The 23,142-nt window shown below is 28.9% G+C and overlaps 10 protein-coding genes and 1 pseudogene across 10 annotated transcripts, besides 1 other annotated feature; 6 read left to right on the top strand and 5 right to left on the bottom strand. All coding sequences in view use genetic code 12, as the record gives it.

Annotated features, from left to right (window-relative positions):
• Positions 1-2,662: 2,662 nt before the first annotated feature.
• CD36_63640 (conserved hypothetical protein) lies at positions 2,663-3,241 on the top strand (the record flags this gene model as incomplete). Its single annotated transcript, XM_002421041.1, has 1 exon — positions 2,663-3,241. One exon carries the CDS (start codon positions 2,663-2,665, stop codon positions 3,239-3,241), a length of 579 nt encoding a protein of 192 aa, XP_002421086.1.
• A 335-nt stretch (positions 3,242-3,576) lies between these two features.
• Positions 3,577-5,070, top strand: CD36_63650 (actin-like protein, putative; the record flags this gene model as incomplete). The annotated part of the gene is made up of 1 exon (XM_002421042.1): positions 3,577-5,070. The coding sequence occupies one exon, from the start codon at positions 3,577-3,579 to the stop codon at positions 5,068-5,070; it is 1,494 nt and encodes a 497-aa protein (XP_002421087.1).
• A 1,011-nt stretch (positions 5,071-6,081) lies between these two features.
• CD36_63660 (1,4-alpha-glucan-branching enzyme, putative) lies at positions 6,082-8,115 on the top strand (the record flags this gene model as incomplete). The annotated part of the gene is made up of 1 exon (XM_002421043.1): positions 6,082-8,115. One exon carries the CDS (start codon positions 6,082-6,084, stop codon positions 8,113-8,115), a length of 2,034 nt encoding a protein of 677 aa, XP_002421088.1.
• Positions 8,116-8,542: 427 nt separating this feature from the next.
• Positions 8,543-11,383, top strand: CD36_63670 (uncharacterized protein YPR097W orthologue, putative; the record flags this gene model as incomplete). Its single annotated transcript, XM_002421044.1, has 1 exon — positions 8,543-11,383. One exon carries the CDS (start codon positions 8,543-8,545, stop codon positions 11,381-11,383), a length of 2,841 nt encoding a protein of 946 aa, XP_002421089.1.
• CD36_63680 (phenazine biosynthesis-like protein, putative) lies at positions 11,324-12,319 on the bottom strand (the record flags this gene model as incomplete). Its single annotated transcript, XM_002421045.1, has 1 exon — positions 11,324-12,319. The coding sequence occupies one exon, from the start codon at positions 12,317-12,319 to the stop codon at positions 11,324-11,326; it is 996 nt and encodes a 331-aa protein (XP_002421090.1).
• A 453-nt stretch (positions 12,320-12,772) lies between these two features.
• On the bottom strand, positions 12,773-14,896 carry CD36_63710 (annotated as a pseudogene).
• Positions 12,773-14,896: a sequence feature (Similar to S. cerevisiae LPF39;~rearranged/degenerate pseudogene; in-frame stop codons).
• An 826-nt stretch (positions 14,897-15,722) lies between these two features.
• CD36_63720 (vacuolar protein sorting-associated protein, putative) lies at positions 15,723-17,639 on the top strand (the record flags this gene model as incomplete). The annotated part of the gene is made up of 1 exon (XM_002421046.1): positions 15,723-17,639. The coding sequence occupies one exon, from the start codon at positions 15,723-15,725 to the stop codon at positions 17,637-17,639; it is 1,917 nt and encodes a 638-aa protein (XP_002421091.1).
• A 70-nt stretch (positions 17,640-17,709) lies between these two features.
• CD36_63730 (histone deacetylase complex subunit, putative) lies at positions 17,710-19,134 on the bottom strand (the record flags this gene model as incomplete). Its single annotated transcript, XM_002421047.1, has 1 exon — positions 17,710-19,134. One exon carries the CDS (start codon positions 19,132-19,134, stop codon positions 17,710-17,712), a length of 1,425 nt encoding a protein of 474 aa, XP_002421092.1.
• Positions 19,135-19,447: 313 nt separating this feature from the next.
• On the bottom strand, positions 19,448-20,254 carry CD36_63740 (conserved hypothetical protein; the record flags this gene model as incomplete). The annotated part of the gene is made up of 1 exon (XM_002421048.1): positions 19,448-20,254. One exon carries the CDS (start codon positions 20,252-20,254, stop codon positions 19,448-19,450), a length of 807 nt encoding a protein of 268 aa, XP_002421093.1.
• Positions 20,255-20,889: 635 nt separating this feature from the next.
• Positions 20,890-21,783, top strand: CD36_63750 (NADPH-dependent 1-acyldihydroxyacetone phosphate reductase, putative; the record flags this gene model as incomplete). The annotated part of the gene is made up of 1 exon (XM_002421049.1): positions 20,890-21,783. The coding sequence occupies one exon, from the start codon at positions 20,890-20,892 to the stop codon at positions 21,781-21,783; it is 894 nt and encodes a 297-aa protein (XP_002421094.1).
• Positions 21,784-21,949: 166 nt separating this feature from the next.
• Positions 21,950-22,750, bottom strand: CD36_63760 (ribonuclease H, putative; the record flags this gene model as incomplete). Its single annotated transcript, XM_002421050.1, has 1 exon — positions 21,950-22,750. The coding sequence occupies one exon, from the start codon at positions 22,748-22,750 to the stop codon at positions 21,950-21,952; it is 801 nt and encodes a 266-aa protein (XP_002421095.1).
• Between the last annotated feature and the right edge of the window lie 392 nt (positions 22,751-23,142).

Below are 23,142 nucleotides of genomic sequence, written 5' to 3' on the forward strand. Positions count from 1 at the left end.
GGAAGGGGTAGGGGGAAGGTAAAACATCCAAAAAAAAAAAAGCCTTGTTTAGAGCAATAAATAGAACAACAGGAAGAAGAAGAAGAAGAAGAAGAAGAAGAAGAAGAAGAAGAAGGTATTATCAAATAATCAATATTAAGATAAGGAAAAAAAAACAAAAAAAAAAACAAAAAAAAGGAATTTTAACTGCAAAAAAAAAAAAAAAAGTAGTAGAAGAAAGAAGAAAGAAGAAGAAAGAAGAAGAAGATAATGACAAAGATAGATAGGATAGGATAGGATGGGTTAAGAGTATTTCTTTTTCATTCTTTGGTTTATAAATGATGAATTTCATATTAATAATAATTGGACCCAACCCATCATTCTTATTATTATTATTATTATTATTATTATTATTATTATTATTATTATTATTATTATAATAATAATTCTTTTAAGAAATGTTAGACAATATATGACGACGACAACGAACATTTTTTCTTGGGATTGGGTCTTTGGGTCTTTGGGTCTTTGGGTCTTTGGGCTTAGGCCTGGGCTTGGTGGGTGAAGAAGAAGAAGAAGAAGGGGGTGGTCCAAAAAAAAAAAAATAAACCCTTTCTTCACTTCTGGTTGTAGTAGTAGTAGTAGTAGTAGTACTAGTAGTACTAGTAGTAGTAGTACTACTACTACTCTCTGTATTATATCTCTATTTCAAAATACCCATATCCAAATATCAAAAATTAATGGGAAAATTAATTAATGGGAAAATATGAAGATCATAATACTAAATTACTACTTATCATTTACAAGGATAGAGATAAGATAATTAAATATTTTTTATATATCTTTTACTAATAACTTCATCATCATCATCTTTTTCATCTTAATAAATATTGATAAAGATAAATGATATCCTACGACGACGACGACGTGTGTGTAGAGGAGGAGGATATCTAACACCATCTTGAATCTTCTTTCTCTTTTCTCCTTTGTAGTTTTTGTTATCGCTTATTATCTTGTTAATATTAATCATAATTATATTAATTTTGATGGTTAGTGTAGAAAGAATAGAGCCACACACACACACACACAAACATATTTAACACAATTGATAATGATAATGATAATGATAATGATAATGATAAGAAAGAAAGAAAGAAAATACCAATCACCATCACCACCATCAGTTGATCCACACTTAATGAAAATGGACACCTAATATACTTATTTGTTTGTTTCTATATATATATATATAGATAGATAGATATATATGTTTTTATCTACTACTACACAGTATTTATGTTTATATAAAGATAAGATAAGATAAGATACGATATATATTTGAACAATAGATGTCAAAGCAATTCTAATTTTTCAATCATCAACAATTTTTTTTTGCGCTCTGTTTTTTTTTTAATCTCCACAAACTATACAATATTTGGAGACAACGAAAATAAAAAAAAAAAAAAATCAATCTTTTAGTCCTCGTAATGATGATTAAAATATTACAACACATCAACATCAATATCAATATCAATGATGATGATGATGAAATGTTATAAATAACTGTGGTGGTGGTGGTGAAATTATTGAAGACTTGGGGGTAAAATCTTTACCAAAATAGGAGAAAATAACCGTCGCGGCCACGGCCACAGCCGCCATTGCTCCTCTTCCTCCTCTCCCCCCACCCCAACTTGGATTCTTTGTGTAATTATCTTTCTTTTCCCACACCATCTATATATATATATTGTGTACCTTTGATACTTTTGATACTTTTCTATACTTTTGATACCTTTCTATACTTCTAGACTTATGTATAATCAATGTCTTCATTTCGTTTAACTCCACAATAAATTTATTTTAGACAGATTAATTTGTTTCTTTTTGGTTTTTTTTTTTTTGGTAATTTCATCTGTCAAAACAAAACCAAAAACAAAACCAAAAAACAAAAACAAAAAAAATTAGAAGGAAAAGCAGCAATAATCAAAGTGTGGTGTTATCATTTTTTTTTTAAAAAAAAGAAAGATATTGTGTAGTTATTGGTTATCAATATATTTGTTAATTTCTTTTCTCTTTTTCAAGAGTAAGAATAAGGAGAAAAGAAAAGAAAAGAAAAGAAAAGAAGTAGTAGAGAGGTTTCTTAAAGTTGTCTCTGATAAACAAAGATTAATCCTGTTGAGTAGGTGGGTGAGTGAGTGGTAGATGGTAGATGGTGGTGAAAAGATAAACTAAAATCATCATACACAACACAACACAAAGAAAGACAATATCTCACTGTGGCGATTAATTGTTGTCTATTTTGAACAAGCAAATGTTTAGTAAGTTTTACCTTTACCAGTTTAGAAATTGATGGGGAATTTTAATTATAAAGAAGAAGAAGAAGAAGAAGAAGAAGAAGTAAAGTAAAGAAATGAAATGAAATGAAGAACGTTGCTTAAGCGCAAAATTTTTGTTTTATCTTTGACTAAAAAAGAATTAATTGTGGGTTTGTTTATAACCGATCTATCACTCAATCACCCACCACACTATAACTTCCCTCCCCATCAGATAAGCAAATCAATATAATGACACATACATATATATCTATATATATATATAGATATATAGATATGGAATTTTTCAAAAATTTTCTTTTTAAATACAACTATATAGATACATTCTTATTTTACTTTCACTCTACTATATAATGAAGAGATCATTAAACGATTCAATTTATTCAAATTCTTCTTCTTCTTCTTCTTCTTCATCATCATCATCATCACCACCACCACCACCATTAATTAAATCTTTTAAACGATTGAAATTAGAATATGAAATTTTCTCCACTTCAATTCAAGATATTGAAAAATTATTCAATGAAGAAATTACTACAACTACCACAAATACTACTATATCACCTGAATTATCATTATTTACAAAAAATAATCCAATAAAAGGTATATCAAATACTTTTAATAATCCAGATTCTTCTCAATATCTTGATAAAATAATCCCATCAACTTCATTTAATTATGATTGTATAAATATGTCATTTCTAGAACCACCAACAACAAGCAGATATCCTACTGATAATATACCCGTTAAACCAACAAATCAATATATTACTACTACTACTGGTACTACTACTACTGGTACCACTACGTTAACTACAAATATGTATCTTGATATAGATTATGATGAATATGATTATGATTATGATTATCAACCTTTAATTAATCAAGATTTATCAATGATAGATCAACTTATTTTAAAAAGTTCAATATAATATTATAGGATTTTTATAGACTATAAAATGATTATAATTATTTATACCGATACCTATACGTAGATGTATTACTTATAATAATAACTGGTGGAAATTCAATTCTTCATTTATTGTTGTAGTCACGTGATGCTATAGATTTTCAGTTTTTTTTTTTTTTTTTTTCGTTTCATCAAAATTTTTGGGAGAATTGAAAAAAAAAAAAAAAGAACAACAACAACAACAACCACTCTTAATAAACAAAGTAAACCACTCCCCCACTATAACAACAACGATCAATCAATACAAATATATAAACTTTCAGCCCACCCCCCCCTTTTTTTTTTTTTTTTGAAAATATGACAACAACAGTATATGGAGGAGATGAAATCAATGCTATAGTTCTTGATCCAGGATCATATACAACAAGAATAGGATATGCTGGTGATGATTTCCCGAAAATAATCACTTCATCATATTATGGACAACAACAACAACAAGAAGTTGAAAATGAGACCAATCATCAAAGAAAAAGAGTTTTTGGTGAATCAATTAATGTACCAAGATCAAATTTTGATATTAAACCTATATTAAAAGAATCAATAATTATTGATTGGGATGCAGCTATTGAACAATATCAATATTATTTTAATCAACAATTAAAAATTATTGAATCAGAACAACCAATTTTAATAACTGAACCTATATGGAGTAAAACAAATTATCGTCAAAAATTAATTGAAACATTTTTAGAAAATTTTGAATTTAATGGGATTTATTTAGCTAAATCACCAACTTGTATATCATTTCAACAAGGTCGATCTAATTGTTTAGTAGTTGATTTAGGTCATGATTCAGTACTGATTACTCCAGTAATTGATGGGATTTGTTTATTAAAAAATTCTATGAAAACTAATTATGGAGGTAAATTTTTATCAAATGAAATTCAAGATTATTTAAATTCATTTGATAATAATAATAATAATAATAATAATAATAATAATAATAATAATAAAATTATTATAGAACCAAGTTTTAAAATTAAATCAAAATTACCAACTATTTATCCTGATTCACCAAAATATCAAATTAAAAATAATTTACCTAATAATATAACTAAATCATTTCTTGAATATCAAAATGAAAAAATTTATCATAATTTTAAAGAAATTTTAGAAGTCCCAGAAAAAGGTTATAGTACCACTAATAATAATAAAGATTCAACAAGATTATTTGAATTACCTACAGGTCAATCTATTATTATTGATAGATTTAAAATTTCTGAATCAATATTTGATCCAACAATTTATAAATTCACTAATTCTAAATTATCTTTACTTTATCCACCTAATAATGGAGAATTATCAATTTCTCAAGTTAATGAATATCGTCCACTTAAAAGAATTCGGAAAAATGATGAAGATGGTGGTCAAGAAGAAGAAGAAATAACAGAAAATCCTTCTTCTTATTCTTCAAATAAATCTACTCCAAATCCACAACAAATTACTACTACCAATAATAATAATATTAGAGGAATTTCTCAATTAATTTCTCATACTTTATCTAATATAGATATAGATTTAAGAGCATCATTAGCTAATAATATTATAATTACTGGTGGTGTATCATTAATTTCTCAATTAACTGAAAGACTTTATTATGAATTATCAAATAATAATCCCGGATTAAAAATTAGATTACATGCCGTTGGGAATTCAACAGAAAGAATAAATCAAGCATGGATTGGTGGTAGTGTATTAGCTTCATTAGGTACATTTCATCAAATGTGGGTAACAAAAGAAGAATATAATGAAGTTGGTGTAGATAGAATATTAAATCAAAGATTTAGATAATAAGAAATATAACCTATTGTGTTGTGTTGTGTAGTGTAGGGTGTGTAAGTTATTAATTAGAAAATAATACAAAGTTGAGAAAATAAAAGAGAAGGAAAGGAAAGGAAAGGAAGGGAACAATGTGACAAAGCAAAGCCCTTGTGATGATGATGATGATGATGATGATTATTGTTTATCGGAAAAAATAATATATAAGTTATAATTTTGTTTTTGTTTACCTGAAATGCATAAGAAGAGAATGTTTGAATAATTAATTAAGGGATGATATGTAAGTAAGTAAGTAAGTAAGTGAATAAGTGAATGAGTGGATGAGTGGGTGGGCTGGTGATGATGATGATGATGATGATGATAGTTCTCTTGCTTTTGAGAGTGGTGGTGTGTTTAAATATTAGTGTGCATAATAAATTCTTTGGGGGGGTTAAATATCAATTTTGTGATAAAAGAAGAAAGAAGAAAGAATTGTGCTGGTTGTGAATTGTTCTATCTCGCTTAATCCCACCCCTCCCCTTTTCTCTTTCTAATCAATTCATCAACCAATAATAAGGTTGACTTGTTAAGAAGATATAACTAATAAATAAAGACTCGTATAATATAAACAGTTGTTGTAGTAGTAGTTGCTTGTTCAAGGTCGGCTCAAATTCCTCCATGTTTTTTTAGCCCCTTTTACACTTCCTCTCCTTCCTCGCCCCACTCCTGCCTACCTTCCCTCTCCCCCCTTCCCCCCCTTCCCCCTTCCCCCCCCCCAAGAAATTTAAATTAAATAATTAATTAATTTAATTAATGTTTCATACCACACTCAACTCAACTCAACTCAACTCACTTACAATAATCTCCTTATATTCTTCACTTTCCCTTTCCTTTCCTTAATTTATTCTTTTTCGTATCTGAATATTTAAACTCCATCAACAAATTCCAAGATATATATATACATATATACTCTTCCTTTCCCTTTTATAATTATTAGATTACACATTATATACACACACCAGTTTTTACAACTTTATTTAAATTATGTCAAAATCATTAATTCAAGGTGTATTAGATTTAGATCCTTGGTTAGAACCATTTTCTCAATCATTAATTAATCGACAAATTGAATTTCAAAATTGGCATAAAAAATTAATTGAATCAGAAGGTTCATTAATTGAATTTGCTAATAGTTATCAAAAATATGGATTACATACTTTATCTAATGGGAAAATTCAAATTATTCAATATATTCCTAATGTTGAACAAGTTTCAATTGTTGGAGATTTTAATAATTGGAATAAAGATAATCATAAATTAAACAAATTAAATGAATTTGGTACTTGGGAATTAACTCTTGAATCAAATACTATTCCTATTAATAGTAAATATAAAATTGCTATGCAAACTAAAACAGGTGAATGGATTTATCGTTTAGATCCTTGGGTTCATAGAGCTACATTTAATAAACAACAAGCATTATATGAAGGTCATTTTTGGGAAGATAATTATAAATTTAAAAATCCTCGTCCTTCTTCTTCTTCTTCCACCACCACCAAAGAAGGTGGTATTAAAATTTATGAAGCTCATATTGGAATTTCTACACCAGAACCAACAATTGGTAGTTATAAAAATTTCACGGAAAATATTTTACCAATAATTCATGATCTTGGTTATAATACTATTCAATTAATGGCAATTATGGAACATGCTTATTATGCATCATTTGGTTATCAAGTAACAAGTTTTTTCGCCATTTCTTCTCGTTATGGTACTCCTGATGAATTAAAAGAATTAATTGATACTGCTCATGGAATGGGTATTCAAGTATTATTAGATATTGTTCATTCTCATAGTTCTAAAAATGTTGATGATGGATTAAATATGTTTAATGGTACTGATCATTATTTATTTCATGGTGGTAATAAAGGTAATCATGATTTATGGGATTCTCGTTTATTTAATTATACAAATTATGAAACTTTAAGATTTTTATTATCAAATTTAAAATATTATATTGATGTTTTCCAATTTGATGGATTTAGATTTGATGGAGTTACTAGTATGCTTTATAAACATCATGGTTTATCAGTTGGATTTAGTGGAGGTTATCATGAATATTTTGGTGATGGAGTAGATAATGAAGCATTAATTTATCTTATGTTAGCTCATCAATTAATGAAAGAAATTTCTACAAAAGAAGGGTTTTCATTAACTTCAATTGCCGAAGATGTTTCTGGTATGCCTACTTTATGTCGTCCAATATCTGATGGAGGAATTGGTTTTGATTATAGATTATCAATGGCTATCCCTGATATGTGGATTAAAATTTTAAAACATTTAACTGATGAACAATGGGATATTGGTAATATTGTTCATACTTTAACTAATAGAAGATATGGAGAAAAAGTCATTGCTTATTGTGAATCTCATGATCAAGCTTTAGTTGGTGATAAAACTTTAGCATTTTGGTTAATGGATAAAGAAATGTATACTAATATGTCAGTATTATCTCCTTTAACACCAATTATTGATAGAGGTCTTGCTCTTCATAAATTAATTAGATTAGTCACTTATGCTCTTGGTGGTGATGGATATCTTAATTTTGAAGGTAATGAATTTGGTCATCCTGAATGGTTAGATTTCCCTCGTCAAGGTAATGGAGAATCTTATCATTATGCTCGTCGTCAATTCAATTTAATTAATGATGATCTTCTTCGTTATAAATATTTATATCAATTTGATAAAAAAATGTTACAATTAAAAATCACTAATAAAAAAGAATATATTTCTTTAAAACATGAAATTGATAAAATTTTAATATTTGAAAAAGATCAATCAATTTATATTTTTAATTTTAATCCTACTCAATCATTTGTTGATTATAAAATTGGTGTTGAATTACCTGGGACTTATAAAATTATTTTAGATTCTGATGCAAAAGAATTAGGTGGTCATGGTAGACTTGATCATAATACTAAATATTTCACATTTAATGAACCTTGGAATAATAGAAGTAATTCCCTTTTAGTTTATATTCCAACTAGAACTGCCATTGTTTTAGAAAGAATTGAATAAAATAAAATAAAATAGAAAAATAAAATTAACTTGATATTGATTATTTGTATAGTGTTTTGATTTGATTTGTTTTTGATTTGTTTTGATTTTGATTAGATTTGTTTTTTAAAAGACAATATAAAAAGTATTACTTCCTTCTTTTTTTTTGTTTTTGATATTATTAATAATGATGTAGAAGTAATAATATATAGTAGATTTGATATTGATCATTAACCAAGCCGTTTGTTGATATTCACATTGTATATTTGAGCTATTGTTGCTTCCTTGCGGCTCAACTGCGAAATAAAGATCTCTAAATCTTTAAAGCAAAGCAAAACAATGCAAAGTAAAGTAAAGAAAAAAAAAAAAAAAGAATTAAAAGCAAACTAGCAATAACCACCCACTACCACCACCATTAACCACCACGATAATTCATTACTCCTTTAACATGGAAACCAATATACAATCCAATGATGATATTGATACATTTTTAAAACAATTGACTCCAACTCAAGAACATTTTCTTAAAAAATATTTATTAGAAGAACAATTATCAAAAGAATTACATAAATTCAATCAACCTAATTGTTGTCAATTACTTGGATATCCCTTTAGATCTTTTACTACTACCACCACCACCACCAAAGATAACGACGAACTAAGTCATGAATTACCATTATTATCATTTTTTTTCAAACAATTTTTATCTACATTCCCATTTATAACTAATAATTCAAATGAAAATCAACAAGATTTTTGGCAAAATACTTTACAACCATTTATTGAAAGTTTTAATACTAAACCAATAAGTCAACTGGAAGAACGTCAAGAAAATATTACGAAAAGACGTCAAGTTAATAAAAAAATTTTATCAGGATTATTATTATTTTATAATTCAATGATTATAACTGATCAAGAACTTGATTATTTAAAAGAAAATCATTATAAACCTTCAGATACTGGTAAATTAGATAAATTTCATAATCGGAAAGAAACAATAATAAATGATCAAAATGGTCAAAATGGCAAAAATGGCAAAAATGGCCAAAATGGCATTGGTCTAATAAATATAGTTGCTGTAAGAGTAATTTATGAGAATCCAACTAATATTTCATCATGGATTCCTTTTTATAATCGTGTTAAAATTTATCATTTATATATAATTGAAATACAAAACGATAACAAGAATGACAAGAATGACAAGTATTATATTGCTAAATCATATCAAAATTTCAAAACTTTACATCATCAATTGAAGAAAAAATTCCCTGGTCTTATTACAGAAATACATTTACCATCACATAAACATAAACATGATAATGGTTGGGATGTTAATGATAAAGAACTGATTTATGAAGATGAAACTACCTTTAGTAATGATAAAATATTGATTCGAGAAAAAATGAGATTATCATTACGAGGATATTTGAAATCATTAATGAAAATCCCGGAAATTGTTCATTGTACGATTTTATCAGAATTTTTAACTACTAATAAAACCATTTTAACTAATGAGGATATCATTGATTATAATCAAAGAAAAGATCATGAAGAAATTATGAAACAAACACAAATTGAATTTCAACAACAAACTACTAAAATTATGTTACTGTTAACTAAAGATTTTGAAATTTTTAAAAATAAATTAATTATGAATCCAAATACTATTACGCAAATTTTTTATGAATTAGGTTCCACTCCAAATATTAAACAAATGTCACCATTATTACAAACATTTAATGAATGGTGTAAAGTTGAAATTGCTGCAACAATTTATCAAACATTTATTAGTCAAGATAATTCAAATGAATGGTTTAATAAAGTGAAAAAATTCCATCGAATTTTCCCTTATAATATAATTTATGGAATTCTTAAATATACTAATCCCATGAAAATTATATCAAGAATTGTTGATTTATTATTAGTTAATATCCCTTCATTCCCACAATGGAATTTGCTGGGACCAGTACTGGAATTAAGTGAACATTCTAAAAAAAATGGTGCTCGTAATTTATTATCAATGATATTTATTATGCTTTTAAATGAAGATTTAAATGGATTTGATAAAGAATTGACTATTTTAGAATCTAATTTAATTGGTTATGAAGTTTATTTACAAAGAATTAAAAATTATATTCAATTAGATTATCAACAAATTAATTTGATTAGAGAGGAAGAACAACAACAACAAGAACAAGAACAAAATGAAGATTTATTATTGACTATATTACTGACATCAAAATTAACTCCACAAATTGATAATAAATTTAATGAAATTAAATCATCTTATTTCCATTATAAAAATATCACCACCACTAATAATATTGGGAAACTTGAACAATCAGAATTATATTTAAATTTAAAACAATATTGGCAAATTCAAATTCGTAAACGTGATAAAGATTTATTTAAACAATTATGGCAAGAACCAGAATTATCTGAATTAATTAAAAAATTTTTAATTATATTTTATCAACCATTAATAATAATTTTCTCTAAAAGTGATATTCATTTAGCTTTTAAAAATTTACAAAAATTTATTGATGATTTAATTAATACAATTGATAAAATTATTAATCAAGAAATTTATTATTTAAATTCATTTGAAATTTATAATAAATTAATAAATTTATTAAATCGTCATGAAAATTTTATTTGGGAATTTATTCATAAAATTTATATTAAAGATGATGAAAAATTATTTTTAAATTTAATTAAATGGATTGAAAAATATTTAATTATGATGAGAATTAAATTTATTAATCCCGAAATTGTTAAAATAAATATCAATACATCTAATTCTGGTCCTGGTCCTGGTCCTGGTGATATTTCATTAAATAAACAATTATTTATGAATCAATTGAATAGTCGAGTTGAAAAAATTATTACTAAACGGAAATTATTTAAAGAATATCTTGAATTAAAAGCAAAAGCAAAAGCAAAATCAAAAGGAAATTTACAAACTAATAGTAACAATGATATTGATGATAATTGGGAAGATATAAATAATAAAATATTTGGTAATACTACAAGTGATGAATTTGGAATTAAAATTGATGATTTAGAAGAATTTAATTATCTTAATGTTGAAGATGATTTATTAAATGATTTATCAAATCAAACTGATTTAGAATGGAATTTATTAAATAAATTACAGAAATTAGATGAAATCACTTTAAAAACTAATGAATTAGATAAATTAAATATAATTGATGAATTATATCAAGTTTTAAATAGAATAAATACCTTGGAAACAAGTAATGGCATAACCACCAACATGAATAGATAAATCATTTTTATTATTACGTTCAACATTAACTTTAATTTTACCATCTCTTTTAATTGATTTACCTTGAGAAATATTAATAGTAAACTTATCTTTATCATTATCATTCATGATATAATTTGCTAAATAAACTCCAATAGCTCCTGATCCACTACCACAAGCAGGATCTTCTTTAACTCCTACTGCTGGAGCAATATTTCTCAATTCAATTGCAATCTCACCATCATCATTGTCATTGTCATTGTCATTGTCATTATCGTAATATTTCCCAAATACACCAATTCCTGTCCAATCATTTTCTAAACTTAATCGTTCAATTTGTTTTAAATCAACATTTAAATCTAATACTTGTTGAATTGATTCAAATTGGAAAATTGCCCATTTTGGTCCATCTTCAATAACAATTGGTTTACCAATAATATTAACATTATTCCATGAATTTTGTAATTCTTTAATTACTTCATGTTTAATTTCTTGAAATTTGAAATATGGTAATTCAAATGATAATAAAACCAGTAAATCATCATTATCACCACCACCACCACCACTACCATTACTACGTGGTGCTTTCTTATCAACCGATATTTTCACTAATCCTGCACCACATTCTTGAATTATTTGTCCTTGATTATTAGGTTTAATTTTACCATCTTCTAATAAAGCAAATGCAGTACCAATTGTAGGATGACCAGCAAATGATAATTCATTACCATTAGAAGTGAAAATTCTTACCCTATAATCAGCAATTGGTAATGATGATGATGATGATGATTTAAAAGATTTAGGAGTTAAAATAAATGTTGTTTCTGATAAATTTGTCCATCGAGCAATTTTTTGCATTTCTTTAGTAGTTAAATTATCACAATCATAAATAACTGCAACTGGATTACCTAAATATTTGGTTTTGGTGAATACATCAACTTGTTTAAATCTTGGCATGATGGAAAAAAAAAATCGGTGATGGTGAATTAGATATCAAGGAAGAAAATTAATAACGGAAGGGGTGGTTGACTTTATATATGTGTGGGTACTTCCTTTAATTTTCCTAATTGAGTCATATTTCCGTGAGTAAAATAAAGGGAGGGTGTTGCAAGAATTACCAAAGTATGGAAATATAAACTGATGTGTGATGGTGATGAATTAGTCATTTTCAATATACAGCCAAACCAAGTACTGCTATATTGTTTGGTACATAAAGAACAAATCAACAAACAAGAACATTAGCCAGTGTTTACGTAAAATATAGAGAAGCAAAATTACAATGTTTAGCTTAGTTTTGATTCAAATAAATTACGTCAATTAATTTACCATTTCTTTCAATGATATATATATATATATATATATAAGTAAATAAAAAACTATTAACTAAATAGTTCATATTCCACCAATAATTCAAGAAACTAAATCTTCATCACTTGTCTCAATTGACGATGCATCTTCCATCATATCAATATAATAAAATATATCTTTTTCTTCTTCATCTTCATCTTCATCTTCATGTTCTTTATCCAGATTACCCACACTTCCATCGTAAAGATCATCTGAATCATAATCTGATATTACCTCTTCTGGTCCAGAATATCCAATTCGCGAAACATAAGGATCAGTTGTCCAATATATAGCGTTCAAACGAGAAGAACGTTTAGTTATTTCTTTTAACGTTTCATCATATTTACTAAGCAGCAATGAAAGTCCTTGAAATGTTTTCATGACTCTTCTCACATCAATAACACTCACATTCCAATTTCCTGAAGCATGTATTCTTAATTTGGCATTTTTATTTTTTTCTTCATACATTGAAACTAAAAATGGTGATACCAAACGAAGGTTACATACACATAAATCTAGATAATCCAATGATGAAATTGGTAATTTGACATGAGTTACTTTTCTTAATTGATTTATGGATAATGAAAACCTGCGTAAATTTTCCAATTGTTCAAAAGATTCATATAATTCTTCAATCCCCATAGCTTCTAAAGTAAAATCTTCAACACTAATTGGAAATAAATCACTATCCAATTTTTGAATATAACCATTAGAAATTTGAATTTTTGTAATATTAGATTCTTTCAAGTTTAATAACTCTAATGTACGAGAACGAATATCAAACCCTTTGAAAGTAGAACTACTACTTGATTTTTTCAGTGAAAGGACTCATCTTAGCTTGAAATATAGCATTCAAGCGTAAACATGTAAGATTATTTGGTAAATGATACATAAACTCCATGCTTTTAAAAGTTAACTTGCCAACATCCAATTCTAATTGTTCAGTTAAAGGAGGAATTCTGAAATTACTATCAAATGTAAGTATTGGTGTCACAATGTTAATGTATCGCAAATTTTCACCCAAATGACAATATCCAGTATTGAAGGGGACATCTACAAATTAGAAGCAAGTTCTAAAGTACCTAAATTAAAATCCACAAGATCGGTAGTTTTAATTGATAAATGTTTCAAATTTGGGGGGGAATTAATAATGGTTCATCAATATATTCAGAATCTCGGAACCCGTTTCCAATATATTCAAAACTTTCTAATTCAGGGAGAAAATTCTCATCAAATAAATCAAATGGAAACAAACAAGAATCAATTGTTAAATGTTTTAAACGAGGGAATTTTATCAACCCCCTAAAATGCATCACCTCATAGCAATTTTGTAAGTGAAGGGTTTTTAAATTTGGGGCAATTATTTGCTTGGTATTAAAGACTTCAACGTAAGGTAATTCAAGTAACAAATACTCTAAAGTAGGCATTTCTTCAGATACAAGTTTAATCCATTCCAGATGGGTGACAATACATAATTTCCGCAAAGTTGGAGGTAAAGTCAATCCAGTTAATAGACTAGTTTTAATTTGTAAATTCTCTAAACTAGAAGGAAGAGCGTGTATTTGAGTTTCTTTATTACCAGGAATCTTTTTTATATTCAATTTTTTTCATACCACGAATTGTATAATCATCCAATTCAGCACGATGTAACTCAACATTTTTAGCAATGGGGGGGGGGGGGGGGGAAGTGTCACTGGATGTTCAAAATTCCATAATCTTATAGTATCAAACATGAGATTGGAATTCAAAAAAAAAAAAAAAATCTAATAAAGTTCTCGAATCTAAACCTTCTTCTTTCCCATAAAAAGTACCAATAAGACTCACAGCTGCTGTGATAAGTTTAGGGAAAGTATCCAAGACTCTCTCAAATTGTTTCACATGTTCCATATGAAATGTATGTGGGTATATATTCCATTGAGCAATGCCCTGCTTCAAATTATCAAGTTTGATTCTAAACCGGAGGCAATCACATCCGGAGTAGCCATCAATACCTTCGTGTCTTTCAACAGTTTCAGTAATATTTACATCTGATAAAATTTCAGAAGCAACCGTGTCTTTGATAGGAGGGAAATATAATAAATTTGGTAATATACATTTGGGTAAATAACTAATAATTCGAGCAATATCCTCAGGGTGAAGTTTTGCTAGTTCAAGAAAAAGATTAGTATTTATAGTTTTGATTGTCATGGTAGAGTGATTCAAAATTGGTAAATGAAATATTTGAAAAATTTGAAAAAAAATAAAAATATTAGTAGAGGATAATGTTAGTTATTAGTCTATCTTATAATCCAATGGTTCTTCTTTGAAGGAGTCTTAAAACGTATTGATTGATTCTTGGTCGTTAAAAATAAACTTTGAATAGAAAAAGAGTTAAAATAGTTAACATTCCATGAGCTTGTTTGATGGAATGTTATCGTTGTTGTTGGCCTTATTAATTGAAACAAATGAACTTGCAAACAGCTTAAATATTCACTCTCAGGGGTTCGTGAATTCTTGCAGATTCTAATTTGAAAAGGTTGTTCAATAATTGTGATTACAGCAACAACTACAAAAAAGAGTTGCTTAGGGTCCAAAGATGATTGTTAAAATCATTTCTTCTTTAGTATCCATGGAATGGAAATGGCTAGAATGATTCTGTTTAGTTGTGTTGGAGTTTGCAACACCCTTGATTTAAGAAACATTTGGAAGAGCTATCACACACAACTCACTGAAATTATAAATGCTCTGTAATAGTCTAACATGTAGATAACTCTTCCACATTCAATTGATAGTCTCTTGTGATTATTGTTGAACTTTCCTAATCTTTATAAATGATGATCGGGGGGTTGAATGATTGATTGATTGATTGTATCCCACACTGATATAAATCAAAATACTGCATATAAATACCACCATATATACTTCTTTTTTTTTTTTTTAATATTTGCCCACACAAACAAAATAAACAATTAAAAAGAATCCACGTAAGTCAACTCAGTTCAGTCCAACAATTCATTAATTCAAACTAATCAACATGGCTTTGAATTTATCAAATATTAAAAAGGCATACTTTGACAAATTATTCCTTTCTCAGAATGATACCACGACTGTATCAACAAACAATTCTACACCACTGTCCAATATTAAACCAAGGGTTTTGTTATTAGACAAATATACTACGCCGATTATATCCATGTGTTATACTCAATCTGAATTATTGGCAAATAACATTATATTAATTGAATTAATACAAAATTACCATGAATTCTCTTCCATGAAACATTTAGATTGTATTGTTTATATAAAACCATGTCAAGAATCTGTCAATGATTTGCGTCAAGAATTGCATAACCCCCATTATGGACAATATAAATTGTTTTTAAATAATTGTATTCACAAAAATCAATTAGAATCAATTGCAGAAGCTGATGAATATGAAGTTATCACCAAAGTGATAGAGATTTTCCAAGATTATCAAATAGTTAATGATAATTTATATCTTATTGATAGTAATAGTCTGAAACAAGATGTCAATCCTGTTTTACTGGAAAGTGAGAAATTGATTAGTTTACTTTTAGCGTTGAAGAAAAATCCAATAATAAAGTATGAATCCAATTCTATTGATTTGAAACGATTAAGTTCAGAACTTTTATATCAGATTAATTCCAATTCCAACAATAATTTATTTGATGATTTAAATCGTTATTCGGATTCACCTCCATTATTACTTTTGTTAGATCGTAAAAATGATCCTATAACTCCCTTGATTACCCCTTGGACTTATCAATCAATGATCCATGAGTTTTTAACAATTGAGAAAAATATTGTCCATATGAAATCAGATGAAAGCAGTAGTAACAATAAAAATTCCCAAATTATTGTTTCTGATGAAAATGATCCATTTTATAAAGAATCAATGTATTTAAATTATGGTGATTTGACGGAAAAATTCCAAAAATATGTGGAAAAATATAAATCAGAAACTAAACAATCATCAATTGATAATTTGAAAACAACAAATTTATCCGAATTGAAGAAAATATTAACAAAATTCCCAGAATTTAAGAAATTTTCTACTAATGTGTTAACTCATTTGAATTTAATAAGTGAAATTGATAAACAAATCACTATACAAGATTTATGGGAAGTTGGCGAATTACAACAAGCGATTGCTTGTGGGTTAGATAATCAACAAAATCTAAAAGAAAGAGTTTTATTAGTTTTAAACAATACCAATAATAATAACAAACGAGTATCGACCATAAATAAAATTAAATTAATTTTACTTTATTCTTATAGATATAACACTTCTAATGATGTATCATTGTTTTTACAAAAATTGAATGATCCTGTTTTCACTCAACCATTACCTTCTTCAGGTCAAGTTCAATTAATAAAACGATTCAAAACATTATTTGGTTCTAATTCTTTAATTGATCAACAAAAACTTCAAAATCAAAATCAAAATCAAGGATTGACAAATATTTTCGCCAATAAGAAAATTGATCTCAATAATTTGTTCAATAGAAACAACCCATCACATTCAGTATCGGATAACATTTATTTACAATATACACCTCGATTGAATGAGATTTTGGCGGGGTTAATTAACCCACAACAACCGCATCAAGAAGGTTCTTTAGGATTGGCAACTTTGGTCCCCGATAAAGTGAAACAACAATATGGAGTAAATGCTAGTGATGAATCAGTCCAAGATATTATTATTTATATCAAAGGTGGAGTAACTTATGAAGAAAGTCGTTTGATTTATGAATTATCCGAAAGTAACAAACGGATAAACTTAATTATCGGAGGAGATAGTATATTGAATAGTGAAATGTGGTTACAAAGATTGTATTCTATGGTGATGAAATTTAGTGACGAATCTGGTCGTCAAGATAGTGAAGATTCTCATGCAAATAGACAAACTCAACTACGTGATATCTTATAGGTTATAACAATAAAAAAGTAATATTACATAAAATTATTTAATAGTACTGAAAAAAAAAAAAAAAAAATCATCAAACAGCATATTTACCAAATGTATCTTGCCATGCTAAAATTCGTTCTGTAAGTTGTTCCATTAGTAGCAAATTCTCATCAAATGTTTCTTTTAATGCAAGAGTATCAGCATTAGAATTAACGTTTTCTTTGGAATTTGTTGACCCTTCTTTCTCATCATCATCACTAATAAATGAAAATAATTCTAGTTTTTGTTGTTTTTCTTCTTGAAGTTCTACTTGAGATCGTCCAAGCCATTCTAATATTGCTATTGTTCTTTTCCGTAATTCAAAAATCGAAGATTTATCATTTACATAACGAGGTTTTGATGGTTGTTGAATCAATTCTTCTTTAGTTGGTCCCAATGAATTGGTTTCATTAGATGAATCATCTTGTTTTTTGTTATTATTGTTCGCTGACAGTCTTGGTGGTGTACTCTTCTTCTTCTTCTGCCTGGCAGTTTTTGAAGTAGCACCACCTCTTCTTCTACTTCTTGATTCTTCACTTCCAGACATAAGTTCTTGCTCTGAATTTTCATTCAATTCTGAACCACTAGGATGATCTAATCGCTCAACTTTAAGACGTTTTGAGTCATTACTATCATCATCTCTCCGACTAGTTTCTCTTTTCCTTGATCCTGATCCATTACCTCTTGAACTTTCTCTGCCACTACTGTTATTCCCATCACTTTTGTTATCTTCCCTCTTAACCGAATTCCCATTACCTTTTTCATTTGACTCTGATTCACTTAATTTGACTCCTGATTCTCGGGCACTTTCTCTCAATGCTCTTTTCAATTGCTCATTGTATTCGTCATCATCCTCATCAATATTATGGTGGTGGTGATGGTGTCTTCGCTCCTTGCGTTTATCTTTAGTATTTGACATTATTTCCTGTTGTGGTACGTTCCGTTCATTTTTAACTCCTCTTCTCCTCGTACTGTTGTGGCTTGTTTCATTGTTCTTAAAAGTCATTTGCTCAAGTTTCTTCCTTTTATCGTTAACTGGTTTATACAAGGTTCTTTTGGAATATCCATCGTTATTCACAAGGATATGAAACTCTGGTTTACATGACTCACACCAATATTCATCGGGTACGTCTTGGCTCTCAAATAATCCCACACAATACCCGTGTTGCCAAACCGAGCATTTTTCACATTGAATAAACAAACCTTGATCTATTTCTATTTTGTATGTTTTTTTCAAAAAAGTCGATAATTCAGGATTAATGGAATCGTTGGTTAATTCATCTTGTCCACAAATACAACGAGTGATCTCATCTTCTTCTCCGTCTTCAATCAATTCTTCTTCTTCTTCCTCTTCCTCTTCTTCTTCCAAATCAACAATATCTTCTTCTTGTCGTTCTCTTCCTCCACCTCCACCTCCCCGATGGCTGGAAGTAGTAGTATCTGAATTATATCCTCTTCTTCCTGATTTACGTGACATTTAAAGAAAAACTGTATTGTTGTTGAATATATGAATATAGTAAGTTGATAAATGTGGGATAGAACTGAAATTTTGTTTTTCTTGTTGTTTTTCTAGTTAGTATGGGAAAAGTTTTGATCAAAAAAATAAAATAGACTCAAGCAAGCAAAGTGTATGGCACGTGACACAAACTGTCTGTGACATCACCAACTTCACTTTAATTTTACAGACACTACTATCCTCCTAATCAAGATATACATACACGTAATTTGTTTTTTTTGGGGGGGGTGGGGGGTGGGGGGAGGAACATACTTTATTGGGAATTTCTATATATTTACATATTGTTCCAGATTAAAGAATTCCCATATTGATCAATGTGTGTACCAGTTTTTTTATTACACTGTAGTTCTTCCGAAGTCCCCACATCACACAAAGTCTGTACTGTTGACTCAACCATTATCTTTTTAGGTTTCAACTCTTCCCACACATGATCTATAACTACTCGTTTTTTCCGATTATACAAAATCTTTCTAGCTCTTGGTGTAACTTGTACCGTTGGGATATATCCAAATACTCTTGCTGAAAGTCCATCTTTATACAGATAACATCCTACAGTGGTATCTATCATCCGTTGTTTTGTTAACTTGAGTGTGATTTTACTACCCAAGCTAACTCCTAAAGTGGTTGTGTTAACTAATATACCTTCACCCAAACTAAATCCTGTTCCTAAACTAAGTCTCAGGTAGATAGCTGTACGATGAGTTAAAATCACCCCTACAGGTGCAGAAGTAATATGTTTATGATATGGCAGTCTAAATTGACGAGTTATGCATGGAGTTAATGGAATAAGAGATGTTTGCCAAATTGGATTAAAATGTTGGAGTTCTAAGTATCGGAAATTAGTGATTGTGGATACTTGATTGCTTGGTGTAAGTAGAATCTCGTCAGAAGGGACAATAGTGCTGTTTGTGTCTGTGATTGATATGATTGTTTTCGGGTTATAATTGAACAAAGTTGTAAGCACAATATGAGTTACTAAAATACTGTGTGGAGCAGTGTAGTATGAAATGTCTGTAGTGTTTGGCTCGTTGAGATCAATGTATATTGCTATAACCAATGATATGAATATTGTTGACAACATTATAAAATTTCATCAGGTCGTTTGTATTCTGTTGTTGTTGTTGTTGTCTTGTTTTTTTTTTTTTTTGCAACTAAAGAATGTACTAAAAATTGAAGAAATAAAGTTCCCCAATTCCAATAACAAGCATTATTTCTACAAATAGCTAGGTAGGCACATCTAAATCAGGCAGTATTTTGCCAATTCAAGCAATGTTGATACTCGTACCATACTTTTTTCAAAACCTGTTTTAGTTGTGTCATTTATCATCATCATCATCATCATCACATGAACAGAAAGCCCAAAATTTTTTTATAGTGGATTACATAATCACGTTTATCGTCACAATCAACAAATGTAAAAATATTAACCAACAAAATTAAATAATTCATTTAAACTTTTTTCTCACATGGAGGGGAAAAATAATTTTTCTACCACCTACCACCACCCACTCGCTCGGTTCCTCCTCATCATTATCCTCCCTCCCTCCATCCACCTCTTCCCCCCCCTATAAATCAAATATGCTCACTATGAAACAATTATCCAACTTTTTATGACGATACATAACCACATAAAAATATATATATATATAAACTAATCTTTTCCTCATTTTCCTCACTTTAAGTATTACTTTTTATCAACTCTTTAACTAATTATTAATGCCACCTAAATACGCTTTAATCACCGGTGCTTCTTCTGGTATTGGATATAATCTTGCCATTGAATTATCGAAAAAAGGTTACAAAGTCATTGGATGTTCCCCACAACTGGTTTTATTTGGCCAAAAGCCATTAGAACAAGAATATGGTGTCATATCCCTTCCATTAGACGTCACAAACATTGATAATATCAAGAATGTTCTTAAAAAAGTGGAAGAAATAACCGGAGGAAGATTAGATGTATTGTATAATAATGCTGGTATATCTATTTCAGGTCCAGCAATTGAGATTGACGAGGAAGAATTGAATAAAGTTTTCCAAGTCAATGTAATTGGTCAAATCAATATGACAAAATATTTTGCTCCTTTGGTTATCAATGCCCAAGGAACAATTCTTTTTACAAGTTCTGTTGCAGCAAGAGTTCCTTTGAGTTGGGTGAGTGCATACAATGCAACTAAAGCAGCTATTGATGCTTATGCTTTGACTTTGCATGGTGAAATGGCCCCATTTGGTGTAAGGGTACACAGTGTAATAACAGGTGGTGTGGATACTGCTATCTGCGATGCCAATATCAAAACAACATTGGGTGATTCGTTTTATGATGTTGATGGTGTTTATGAATCAATCAGAAGTTCAGCAATGATGAGTCGTGATTTAAATATATCACCCCAACAATATGCTAAAGAAGTTGTCAAAGATATTGTCTCTTGGTGTGATCCTGGATTCAATTTATACCATGGAGCCAGATCTTATTTCTTGCATTGGGTTAGTCGTTTCTTGCCCTTATGGCTTGTTGAGTTTGGTGTTCAAGTTCATTTCAAACAACGCAGAGTATTACAAACAATTGCAAAGTTGATCAGACTCAAAAAATCCGAGGAAAAGAAGAATGTATAACAATTGAAATAGTTTCAATGTTAAAGCTAAAGTTGCTTAAATATAGCCTACGTAAATAACCAAATATATGTTTGGTAGTGCTCTTCAATAGCAATAATAATGATATCAAATTCAATATATATATATATATATATATATATATATAAACATAATCATTAGAATGGGCTTAATTCTTACCGTATTGATCAGCTCCTTGGTTAGCCAATCTATCGGCAGCTTCGTTACCAGGATCACCAGCATGACCCTTTACATGAACAAATTTCAAATTCCCCCAGTTTTTGTCTTGATAAGTTTTGTTAATGTTGTTTTTTAAGGCAACTGTTTCTTGAATCAAATCTTTATTGGCAACTGGTTCTCCCTTGGAATTTTTCCAACCATTTTTTGCCCAATTACTAGACCATTCATTAATACTTTGGATGGCATATTTCGAATCACTATGGATTTCAGTTCTCCCAGTAGCTTTACCCAGTTGTAAATCATTATGAATGTTCTTCAATGCATGTTTTACACCATGTAATTCAGCACGCTGATTTGTAGGTTTGTAGGACGTGTTTTTATCTACTCTGTCCAAGGGAACAGCTGCATTTCTTGAATCATTGGGACCATAATAGACCCCATATCCTGATGGGGCCTTGCTAGTTTGTCCATTACCTCTTGCAGCACCATCAACATAAACACGATTAGTAGTTGACGATGATGAACGATTTGAGCTACCACCAGAATAGCCACCAGAATAACCACCAGACGAGTAACTAGAACCAGAACCTCCACCTGATGATCTACCTCCAGAACTATGAGATGAACTTGATCCTGATTTGCCACCACTTGACACGAATGCATTAGCCTCTGCTGCAGTACTGAATTTCTTATAAGATGCGCCACTATAACCGTGGACTTGTTCTTTACAATCACCCCAATTACTGTATACACCCGTTTTCGAGCCTTTAGCAACAGCGTAATATGGCATGTCTTTTTGAATTGAATTGAATAACGGTAAACTAATCTTGAGAATTTTAATGGTACCCAAAAAAAATCAATAGGAGAATAAGGGACGTGGATGAGGAGAAGGAGGAAGATGAATAAATTCATACAAAATAGTGCGTTTATATGCTTTTTTTTTTTTCTCCCTTCTTGATCAAGGGGCTTTTCGTTTAGGATTTGAAAACCAGTTTGACGAACTCTGGGAAGCTTTAACTTAACAACCATTGCTATTGAGTTAAGTTTAGGAGACAGATAATATAATATAATTTAAATTATATTATACATATGTTGTAAAGGGGGTGATTATACTGTTGGTTTATTATTTGTTTATTAAAATATGTGAAGCATCATCTTTTCAATCGTTTCAAAGGGTTGAAT

This window comes from Candida dubliniensis, chromosome 6 (genome assembly GCF_000026945.1).
Source record: "Candida dubliniensis CD36 chromosome 6, complete sequence".
NCBI lineage: Eukaryota > Fungi > Ascomycota > Pichiomycetes > Serinales > Debaryomycetaceae > Candida > Candida dubliniensis.